The sequence below is a fragment of the Palaemon carinicauda genome, chromosome 13 (genome assembly GCF_036898095.1).
Source record: "Palaemon carinicauda isolate YSFRI2023 chromosome 13, ASM3689809v2, whole genome shotgun sequence".
In the NCBI taxonomy this organism is placed as follows: Eukaryota; Metazoa; Arthropoda; class Malacostraca; order Decapoda; family Palaemonidae; genus Palaemon; species Palaemon carinicauda.
Window position 1 is genome coordinate 139,806,314 of NC_090737.1, and position 12,471 is coordinate 139,818,784.

The 12,471-nt window shown below is 35.2% G+C and overlaps 1 protein-coding gene and 1 long non-coding RNA gene across 7 annotated transcripts in view; one reads left to right on the plus strand and one right to left on the minus strand.

Annotated features, from left to right (window-relative positions):
* Nucleotides 1–2,648, plus strand: part of LOC137652538 (eukaryotic translation initiation factor 4E transporter-like) — a 161,543-nt gene extending 158,895 nt beyond the window's left edge. For all 6 annotated transcript variants that reach the window (XM_068386009.1, XM_068386005.1, XM_068386007.1 and 3 more), the window contains one exon: nt 2,088–2,648. In XM_068386009.1, coding sequence (XP_068242110.1) covers nt 2,088–2,116 — 29 coding nt within the window. In that variant the 3' untranslated portion in view covers nt 2,117–2,648. The remainder of the gene's footprint in view (nt 1–2,087) is intronic.
* The window catches only part of LOC137652541 (uncharacterized), a 282,636-nt gene that overhangs the window by 121,724 nt on the left and 148,441 nt on the right, over nt 1–12,471 (minus strand). The window lies entirely within an intron of this gene.

Sequence of the window (12,471 nt, forward strand, 5' to 3'; positions counted from 1 at the left end):
TGTTGCCTAATTTGTTCCAAACCCTACAAAAAACCACATTGGGTCTCATTATAAAGCTACAGTATAACCATAATGAAATACTGTACAGCTAAATACATTTGAACCCTTCAATATACCTAAATTAAATGTCAATACCTGTAAATTAAGTAGCTATTACAACATAATGTAATAAATGGAAAATAATACAATACATACAGTACATTACCATACTAATATAGTTACCCCTATCATAGACTCCAACTACATTTTCTGTTTGAACCTATTTTCTTCAATACTGTGATGGGTGACTATTTTATTCTAGGCCTGGCTGGCAACTCTCTTATCTTAAAGTATTTTTTCGTAAAGTGAGTCATAAAATATTCGCATCTCGTTTCGTTGCTTGAAAATTTCGTAAGCAGTGTCTTTCGTGAATAGAGGTATGACTGTATCTATATGTACCAATACATTTTGACAGGTTGTATATTGGGATAATTGTTATAGTTACAGATAATGTATGAATGAACCTACATACATATATATACCAAGGCACTTCCCCCAATTTTGGGAGTTAGCCGACATCAACAAATGAAACAAAACAAAAAGGGGACCTCTACTCTCTACGTTCCTCCAGCCTAACAAGGGACTCAACCGACTTCAGCTGGTACTGCTAGGGTGTCCCAGCCCACCCTCCCCCGTTATCCACCGCAGATGAAGCTTCATAATGCTGAATCCCCTACTGCTGCTACCTCCGCGGTCATCTAAGGCATCGGAGGCAGCAGTACATATAAATGAACATATTAATACAATAATTTTACAAAAATAGAAAATTATTTTCATGTATAGTCCTCAGCTTCTAGGCATTGAATCAAGGCCCACTATGTGGCTTTAAGTGGAAAAAGATATTTCTGCAAGGTGTTCATATAGGTTAAGTGAAGGTTTGAAGTACTACTTATGTAGCATGATATATCAAAACCACACTTGCTTTTAGACTGCCTGTAAATTTCAAAGTAATCTTCTTCTTCACTGTCTTCTGGTAATTTGAACTGTTTTCATATGTCAGAATGCTTAGGAAATGCAATGATGCCACTGGGAGTGTTGCATATGATGCCTATACATTGACTAACAGTGCTGATATGCCAGGTTGTAGACAAGATGAAGATAAACACACTGGTGCCTTTTGATAATACTGTATTCAACAGAGCTGTTGGATTGGATAATTAGAGATTAATTTTTATTTATTCTGATGTAACTTAGATTAAAGTGAGTAGCGTGAATTATTTGAAAATCTTATTTTTTCAAATATACTTTACCCAAGTACAATTAATTGTACTAATTGCCAGCGAGACTTGTATTCCTTAAGATTTATATGTGGTCAGATTTATGGCAATAAGTAGAAATATTGATTTCCTACAAAGTTGTTACTTTTCATTATTAAAATATAAATTATCACCTTATTTTTTTCAAATATAGTTTACCCAAGTACAATTTTAACGTCACTGTTCTTAAAATATTTTATTTTTCTTTGTTTCCATTCCTCACAGGGCTATTTTCCCTGTTAGAGCCCCTGGGCTTATAGCAGCCTGCTTTTCCAACTAGTGTTATAGCTTAGCAAGTAATAATAATAATAATAATAATTGATTGTACTTAAGCCAGCAAGACTTGTTCCTTAATATTTTTATGTGGTCAGATTTATAGCAAGAAGTAGAAATATTGATTTCCTACCAAGTTGTTACTCTTCATTATTAAAATATAAATTATTACCTTATTTTTTCAAATATAGTTTACCCAAGTACAATTTTAACGTCACTTCTTAAAATATTTTATTTTTCCTTGTTTCCTTTCCTCACTGGGCTGTTTTCCCTGTTGGAGCCCTTGGGTTTATGGCATCCTGCTTTTCCAACTATTGTAGCCTAGTTAGTAATAATAATAATAATAGTAGTAGTAATAATAATAATAGTTTACTTAGGCCAGCAAGACTTGTTCCTTAATATTTTCATGTGGTAAGATTTATAGCAAGAAGTAGGAATATTGATTTCCTACAAAGGTGTTACCTTTCATTATTAAAATGTAAATTTGTTTCTCTTCTTAAAAATATTTTATATTTCCAGGTCCAAGCTGGTGGATTACCAGTTCCTGAACTCCCCGGTGGGAAAGTAATGAGCCTGGAGGAGGTGGAGAGATTGCAGCAGACTCAAGTGGTTCCAAATTGAAAATATTCTATTAAGATAAAATCCCTTCTGTCTCTATCCTCGTTCACTTCTAGATCTCAGATTTACTACCAAGTGGTCGTAATGATGGCGAGTGCCTGAATGCGTGTGTGCTTGCGTGTGCGAGTTTGTAATTTATGCGGATTTATGAGAACCAACCCCTAATTCACTGTCGATCTAACATGAACATTTTTTTATCTGCTTAGGCGGTACTTGACCTTGAGTTTTCTTGTGTAATCTGGTGTGTATACAGTATATGTATATACAGTATTTATGTATAAAGGCTATATAGATATGTAGTATGGGTAAATAGATGTAAAAAAAAAAATGGGCATACTATATGCACATAAAAATGTGTGCCTTGTAAGTATAAAATATACAGACACGCACACGTGCAGTTCTTGACCGAGTATGTCAGCTGGGTGTTATTATATATCACTTGCAAATAAAATCGCATCATGATGGTGTTGTACATAGTATACTTTGGGATTCGGGGACTATATAATTTAAGAGTGGGGTCCGAGGGTGATAGAAATACTACTTAGGGTGTATTGGAAGTCTCAGGATATGATTGTGTGTGTGTATATATATATATATATATATATATATATATATATATATATATATATATATATATATATATATATATATATGGTGTGTATAAATAAAGATGATAAAAATAGTAAACGAGGACAAGACAAAACTCAATAAGCAAGGAAAGATTAGTTACATGGTATAGTGGTTTAATATTGCAAACAAAATATATATATATATATATATATATATATATATATATATATATATATATATATATATATATATATATATATATATATATATATATATATATATATATATATATATATATCTATATATTAGAAATTATACATACATATGGACACAATTTATACCCTGATGTATCTGCTACCTCGTTCTTGTATGAGTACCTTTAGTTTACTTTATGTACAGTATGTATCATATGTCTCCCTTCAAGCCGAGTGCAGTGCTCTGTAAAACCATGACTTGTAATATTAATTTTTCGTTATACGATCCTTGATTTACGGATAGGTGGGAATGGTACGCAATCCCCAGATAGGGCTCGTTCGCCAGTGCATTTATTCTTTTTGTTTTATATTTTATGCCAGGGATAGTCGGTTCTAAGCAGCTCTACGTTTAGAAACCATTTGTGAAAGCGACGTTCAAAAGTTTGGTTTTCTTTACACACCGATGTACTTATATCCTTTTGCTTTAAAAATGAAACGAAAAAAAAAATATAGAGTAGCTGTAACGATTAATTCCTGGTACTGTTGATATATTCGAGATGTTTGAACACGTACAATATAGTTAAAAATGTGTACCGTGTGCTCTCTTCTCGCTCTTTCGTATCTACTGTAATGTTTATTTTAAAAGTGAATTATGAACACATTAGAATGATTTCATAACAAAAACAGAATTGTCATAACTTATTGATAGAGTGAATGTCTCGTATCGAAGGGTGGTGAATATCTTGATCTTAGCCGGACTCCTTTCCAAGTGTGGAGTCAAAGTATAGGCTTTGCTTTAAGATCGGTTTATTATTTTGAGTTATATTTTGTGTGACACCATCCTTAAAGAATAGAGGCATATGGTAGCATTATACACTATATATATATATATATATATATATATATATATATATATATATATATATATATATATATATATATATATATATATATAATGTATGTGTGTGTGTATATATATATATATATATATATATATATATATATATATATATATATATATATATATATATATATATATATATAATTAATTTAAGAAGTGAATTCATTGGTATTTTTTTCATTTGTTCCTATGGCACATGAAAAAAAAAAACTATGCAGTGAATTAGGGGTGGGTTGTTTTGAGTGGATATAATATATATATATATATATATATATATATATATATATATATATATATATATATATATATATATATAAACGTTATATATAATGTGTGAAAGGCCATGGGGGAAAATTAAACTAAAGTTGTGCAAGATTCACATTATATATATATATATATATATATATATATATATATATATATATATATATATATATATATATATATATATATATATATATATATTAGTGTGTATTTTACGTACCGCATGTGTGTGCAATGGATGTAATGTTGTGCAAGAATTACAAATGCGCATAGGCTTCGATCGGAGTGCTATGTCATCCCTGTACCTGCCCCTTGTTGGATAGTCGACTGTCCTTCAAATCAGTGAGGCTGCACACAGCTTACTTATATAGACTGATATTTGAAAAAAAGTAGATCTTCGATATTTATAGTATGTTAATCATTCTGTACCTCATCAAAATTGTTTTAAAAAGGCACTGAACTGGTGACCGTTAACTCGGAATGAGACTGCGTAGTGTTGTGATCGGTGAGAAAACACGTTTATTGTACAAAAAAAAATCGGAAAAAAAGAAAAAAAGAGGGATTAGTCCCGGAGATATTAAGCTAAAAGAAAGGTTTAAGTGTTGTGTGGCAACGTGTATGCTTATACGATATATTGAAGAAGACAAATGACGAAGTTATAATCTGGAGTGCCATTTCCTCTCCCCCTTTGTCCGTTTCCCTTTACGTCTGACGATTGGTAAGTGTAAACACGGAGGTGACACATCTGTGTCGACGTTAAGATAGCAATTTTAATTTAGCATTGTAACATAAAATTCAGCAGTGATGGACACGTTTATTATTTTTTTACCAAACCAAATGTTATTGTGTGATAGTTATGTGCTTGTCACATACATTTAAGTTTAAGTGTATTACTGAAGGACATCATAAAGTATTTTTGTAAAGACTGTAGTTCCTAGGGGATGCATTGATAAATAGTCTAATTATCTTCTGGATGTTGTCTAGTGACGAGTGGATTAATGGTGCTTCTGCTGAGACAGGACGAGCATGGTTTGTATATACGATATTATGCACTTGTATGTTGATCGGTGGATGGATGTACCTAGATTTATTAAAAAATTTTAAGTACCATTGTCATAGACAGGGACTCTGATGCAGAAATAGGTCATTAAGGAATATGTCCTGCTTGCTAGATTTATAAGTCATAAAACTACTGTACAAAGTTGTGTTGTGTAGGAGTGGAAACTTATTATTATTATTTTTTTTTTTTCATGTAAAACCTTTGATTTCTCTAGTTGATACAGGCTCAAACTTTAGAGAGTAGTGCGGGTATGGAACATAGATTCTGCAGTCCTCTATCTCCATTTCCCTCACCTTGTGTATATGCTGTTTATCATGACATTGTATTGCTCAGTGGTTTTTGGTCCTAAAGATACGGCTCCAATGTTAGAGGAAGAAAACTCTCCGAAACATTTCATCTGATACGCCGTTTTCTTGCGGACCATCGGCACTGGCTTTTGAATGAAAGATATCTGAATTTTAATTTTTCGTTGTGTGATTGATGCTAAGCATCTAAGTATAACATTTTCATTTTCGTTTATGTCTGTATGATTTGTATTCGATTTTGGTGTATTATAAAGAGGAGTATGTTCTACATGCTTAAATAGTAGTATATGTATATAAAAATGAAGATATTATAATGGCACTTTAGTGCCCTTCATAGAATGTTTTGCCAAGCATTTTATTCATTTCTGCCATAACCAACTTGGGAAGCTCCTTGCTGGTAATATTTTTTTTTTTTTTATTGTCTATTATTATTGTTATTACAATGTTCAAAGTATTGGTGTGCTACATTCCTCAAAGTATTTACTTCTTTGCAAGTCATTATAGAACAACTAGAGGAGATTAGTGGACAGCTCTAGATGTAGGTGAAGAAGGCCTTTCCAAGCAAAGTGTTATTTTAAATTTCCTTACTCGGTTATTCTGAAGAATAGCATTTTTAAGTTCGTTTTCTCTCTCTCTCTCTCTCTCTCTCTCTCTCTCTCTCTCTCTCTCTCTCTCTCTCTCTCTCTCTCTCTCTCTCTCTCTCTCTCTCTCTCTCTCTCTGTTGCTTTCTCTTTTTCTATTTCTTTCTCTGTCGCTTTCTTTTTCTCTCTCATTCAGTGGGCTGGAGTGAATTGTGATAGATGATAATGGTAGTGTAGTAAAAATTATTACAAATGGTCCCTATTGTTTTTTTTTTTTGTTTTTTTCGATTGGGACTTAGACTAAACCGTAGAATGTGCCAATGATGATTTTTAAAGGACCCCGTCATAATAATTGGTTAGTCGTTAGCAAAGCGTACGATTGATTTTCTTAGAGGCTTCCTTAATTTGAATATTTAAAAAAAGTCCTGTAAAATCTTAGTGTTGTAAATGAACATTTAAAACTCCTCTTGTGGTATATCATCACTCCAGGCCAGAATTGACAAAAGCAAGCCCATAGGAACCGAGAACCGGTAGATTGAACCAATTGGTACTGTGTGGAAGGTGGAGAACAATCTAGAAAAAAAAAGTATTTCATTGCTCTTTATTGATGAAGTTAATAGTTGGGTTGTGTAATAGGTTATTCAAAACAGCACAGTGAAGGGAATTAGTTTTTAATTTTTTTCACCAATAAAAAAAAAAAAAGCAATTCCTCTTGAAGTTATTTGTAGGTGAGTAGACCAAAGGTGCAACACTCTTGAAACTTTGAATGAAAAATTGATGATTGTGGCAGGTATTGTATGCAGCTGGGTGAGACACTTGGTGTGCTTGCATTTAATGTTTCAAGTGCCACAATTTTATGTTCGTCATGTTTGTGCTCCTTTGGTCACACCTAACGTATAGCCATTGGTACGTTAGAAGAAAATTTTGAGTTATGTTTTGTTTTAATCATTAAGAGAGTGAAGTCTTCAGCATTTCTTTTCATTTGGAAATGCTAAAAGTTAAAGAAAAATAAATTCCATCTGCAACTTTTACCTTGATTTAATTTCCTACTAGATTTAAGCTCCTTGAGAAACAAAAATGTATTCCGCTGTGGTGGTTTTAACTTAGATGTAGTGACAGTGGAGTCGTACATCTTGAGGTAAATCCAGAGAAAAACCAGCGAAATTCACACACAACACAAAATATGGTTAACAAACTGCGTGCTATTTTAGGAGTGACGTCACTGGCGTGGGTTGGTTAGTAGTAGTACGAGGTTGAACGGCGCCTCGCTGTTCGGGGATTTTGACAGGAGATATTTAAATGGTGCGAGGCCTCTGGTTGTGATTTATCGCGCCCCAGTATTATATCGACACCTTATACAGGTGAGCGAGCTGGGTTCAACCTGGCATTCCCATGCAATTTTTTCTCTGGTAATATATAGCAGTTATATACCTTAGAAATGGTGCTTTAGGAGCATTTCACTGGGCGACACGGGTCGGAGCCCAGAAATGTATTTCGCTGTGGTGGTAGTCGCAGTTCCTTGTATTTGTGGTCTCAACCTGTGTCGCTCTGTGAAATGTTCCTTAAAGCACCATTTCAAAGGTATAAATACTGCTAAATATACCAGAGAAAAAAGTTGCATGGAATGCCAGGAATATACCCAGCTCGCTCACCTCTAAAGGGTGTCTGTATTAAAACTGGGGTGAGTGATACCACTACCAGAGGTCCCTTTCCTATTAGACTTCTCCCTCCTCAAAATCCCCCGTTACTACGAGGTCTCGTTCACCAAAGCTACTGTTGGGCATAGATAAACAGTTTAGGTGACGCTCATAGGTCCTGGGAGCGTCTACAATAAAACAGTTCCCTGATATGTTATCTTAATCCTGACATCAAAGGAACCGTTATAAATATTTCCTGTTGCTTGGTATAGTGAGTTTTTTTTTATATTGAATATATGGTAAGCATCAAAATATTGGCTACAGTATTGTGCAATCAGTGTAATCAAATTTTCCTAAACTGTACCTATTCAACAGTTGACCCAAGCATTTAAGTAGCCCATTTTGTAAAAATTTCATAGATTTTATTAATGCTGTCTTTAAATGGTCAGATAAGAATTCAATTGTTCCTATCTAGGTTGTATGTTTTAATCAATGTAAACCTACCAAATTAGTCCTTTTAATTAATGAAAAGGAAGTTAAGTTTTTGAGTCATATTTTATTGTAAATTCACATGATCTTTTGTCATTGATGCCCTACAATTGTAGATCAAATGTAAATGTTTTATTAGTTGTTTCTTGATTTACTTGGAGTAGAGAATAAGTCATGAGGGTATATGGTTCTTTCAGTTCTCTGAGAAGATCAAAGCTTGAGAATGGCTGCCAAATATATTCTCCATGTCAAACTGAATTATGAGAACTGTTGAAAACAATGTAGGCCTTAAAATTGGTTAGAGTACATTTTAGAACATCTCTCTAGATATTATTTGTTATTAATTGTTGAGTCCCCTGTCAGGCTGGGAGGAACATAGAGAGGAGACATCCCCTTTTTTGTTGAATTTGTTTGATGTCGGCTATCCCCCAAAATTGGGGGAAGTTCCTTGTTAGATGTACAGTATGTATGTATTCATGAGTTGCTACTATTTGTTAAGGCCAAAGAAGGGCTGTCCCGTCGTCCCTTCGGCAGAGTTTCATCCCAATTCCATCTTCAGTCTAGTACAAGAATGCACTAGAAGGATTTTCGTGAGCTGCCTAGCCTTCGTACTCTAAATCAGTTGCTCTGAAAAGAAGAACCAACCTGTAATCACCGATCGTTCAGAGTTTTAAGAGACATCGTCCTACCTATCCTCTATGCATGAGAGGGTCGTTGCTGTACCACACTCTAGCCCAGCATGGGGAGGTGGATCAAAAAATGATAGAGGCTCATACTCCTGCTACCAGTATTTGGTCCTGTCCAGGAGTGAATACGCACGCTTTGTCAGTATGAAGGTCACTGCCATCGCCCTCAACCTCGACCTCCTTCAGAGATACGTTTTTGCCAACGACAAATGTACTGTATTCTCCGCTCTTGTGTAAGATTAGGAGTTTAATTTGTCCTAGTTTCATGAAACATAGAATGATTCCTCAACATATTTCCGTGGGGGCGAGTAACACTGTACCAGAACCCAACCCTCCCTGCTAAATTGTTTTGGTACGAGATTACAGGAACATCAAGCTCCTGCTGCCAATACTAGGTCTCGGGCAAGACCAAGTCCAAGCACTGCTGATTAGGATGTTGGTACCCATAATTGCCCCTCTCCTAAGCTGGGTTATTCTTAAGACACCCTAGTGATGCCAAAATTTCAATGAATGTCCAGAGAACCACCGGAATTTACTAGGCGTTTCCATTTTGGAAGGTGACATTTCAACGTTTTGCAACATACGTGAAACAAAAGGTTTCCTAATAAGGAAGTTTCCTTCTCATAGAATAAGTTTTGTACGCAGTATAGTGGTTCACAACCCTTCCATCACTGTACGGGCTGATACAAAACCGAACATGTTTGTCCCTGGCAGGATGATAGGCACTGCTGCCCTCCAAATCCCTCTTTGAAGAGTTCCAGAAACGACACTCAAATGGAGGAGTGTGCGAGCAACAAGCACAGCTAATATAACAACGTTCGCTGACCAACCCCACGACGCACTTGCTTTACATGATCCCAGCTGTCCATATTGCCACTGGTCTAGGTTCTCAGTCACTGATTGAACGGTTTCACCGTATTGTTACTATGGAATCGGTCTTCTATGTGCTTGTCGAAAATATCTTGATTGGATCTCTCGTGCCGGTTCTTCGGTGATTTTCAGGTTATAGAACTACTGGCATCTGCTTCGTCCAGATTTCCAAGTCTACGATACCAGTAAAAGAGGAACCTATGGTAGTTCTCATCGCTAGTACGGACTAGGAGATCTTCCCTTCAGGCTTCATCTTCACAGGAACATTGTAATTAAGTCTTCAACCCTTGAGTCAATATTCCTCCCAGTTCTCTACAATAGTCTTTTTCCAAAGGATTGGCTTTGTGCTGATCATGCAATTTGAGATAGTTACTTGCAAGTAACCAAAAACCTAATACACCTAATACATTGTCCCAAGTGTTCCCAGCCCTGAGGTCATCCAACAAGCTGGAATCTTTCGATTCTTGAGATCCTGACGCACACACAATGTACCAGGAATTGAATGTGGGTTATCTGTGCAAAATTAAGTGCCTTGTAATCTCCTGATGTTTAAGAAGTGTGTGAAACAGATTTAGTTGGCCAAGAACAAAGCCTTTACAGATTAGATAAATTTTATTTGGGTGACAAGGTTTAGGAAATCAGACATCATATTCCACTCTTGAGTCTTGCCTGAAATAATAATTTGCTCAAAATATTTCCACAAGAAAAATCTTCGCCTAGGAGAGGTAAACTAAAATCCACGAACAATCTGCTGTTCACTAAGATCGTGTATAGGTATTTACAGAGTGATCAAAGGAAGAAGACCTAGCAGAATGTGCTGTAGTGTATGAAGGTTAATTATATTTAAGAACCTGACTTTCTACATTTATCGAAGTGGTTGAGGCTTCAGAACTAGTTACAAAAGGAATGGGGATAGCTTTTGTGATTTGTAACTGCAGTAAAACCTCGGTAACCAAAAGTTTTGATGTTTGAACTAGTCGGTATTAGACAAAAAATTTCTAGTGAAAATGCCCATGTTCTAAAACAAGTTTTCATTACTCGACTAGTGCGAGTAAAAGCCTGAACGTCGTCAGTTACGCTTTAGCCGTTGTTTTGGATGAACAAATGCGTACTCTGCATTATTTTTTGTTTTACACTGCTGGATCTTTGTTTTGCATAATTTTTTATTTATTTTGATTCATTAACTCGTAAACATAGGTGCAAAGAAGAGTAAGAGTAAAAGTGGTCAAGTAAAAGCATGCAAACAACATTTGAACTGGAAAAGGAAGTCATTGATTAACTCGAAAACAGAATGCATGTTTCAGATCTTTCTCTCAAATACTCGATAGCGTTGACTTAACCATAGAACTGTAAACCTTTTCATTAACGTAAAATTCTGGAAAAAGGCAGAAACATCTAACATTGATTTTTTTTTAATTAAAGAAAAACCTGCCCCTAAGCGATGGAAAAGGGGAAAACCCTGAAACTAAATTAACCTATGTAATGGAAGGGTATTCCCCCTCCCACCCTTTCTCCTCGCACCGCCATCCACTTACACTGTCATATCACAACCAAAGAGGTAAGTTTTTTAGGTTTAAAGGACTTCTAATGTTTTTATTTTTATTGAGAGTTTTGTATTACTGTCACACTACTAACGAATCAACTGGAGCTTGGAATGCATTATTCACTTTTAAATTATTTGTAATGGGAAATAATTATTTGGCATTCATACAAATCGGTATTCAACTACAGTATTGTTTTGGAACGTATTATGATCAGATATGGAGGTATTACGGTAAACGTGCATTGCTAAAGCTTTTGATGCCATTCACCCATTAGATCAGAAAGCTGAAGATTGGTTCTTTAACTTTTCCAGTTGACAAAACCTATCATTGAAAGGTTTAAAGGTTGCTCATGAGTGGCAGAGGCAAGGGACAGGACAATGCCCTGTAGAATGACCATATATACATATTAAAAAAGGGAAAGCCTCCTTTCCATTAAGCTAGGACCATTGAGGGCCAGGCAATAACTGCTGTTGACTGCAGGTAGACCTTAAAGCCCTGTCCACGTGATACCAGACCACAATACTCAGTAAGAATGAGGGTTAATGACGTCAGAAGCAGGAAAACTAAAGGCAGTGATCTGGCATCATACAGTGTTGCCAGATCCCTGCCTTTAGTTTAACCGCTTCTGACGTCATCAACCCTCATTTTCACTAACTATTGTGGCCTGGTATCACTGTTTGCCCATTGGGCATGCTCGATCGTGTGGACAAGGCATTAGACTGCCCCATCCCTAGCTCAGAAAGACAGAGGTTGTTTATCATCATCTCCTACACCTCTCGACCCTCAATGTGAATATCATAAATATTTTATAAAAATATCTAAAGATGCAAAGTTACAAATTTAAGTTTTTTAGTCCATTTTGTTGAGTCTCGTTTTATAGTTTATGTACGACTAATCTATTCTAACATTATTACTGAACTTAGAATATTTCATATCATTTATGTATATTGTATTTGCTATTCCGTTGTTTCCTTAACATGCTAAGTTGGCTAATTTGCTTTCCCCTTTGGAGCCCTTGACTTTGTAACATACTGTATTTCCAACCAGGCTTGTAGATTGGCTAGTAATAATAATATTAATAAACAGTCCACATGCAATGTTTTCACCGAAATTGTTAACAATTTACCCAGCAGACTTATAAACCAACCACTATGGAATTGACAAGAAAAAAAAGAAGAAAAAAT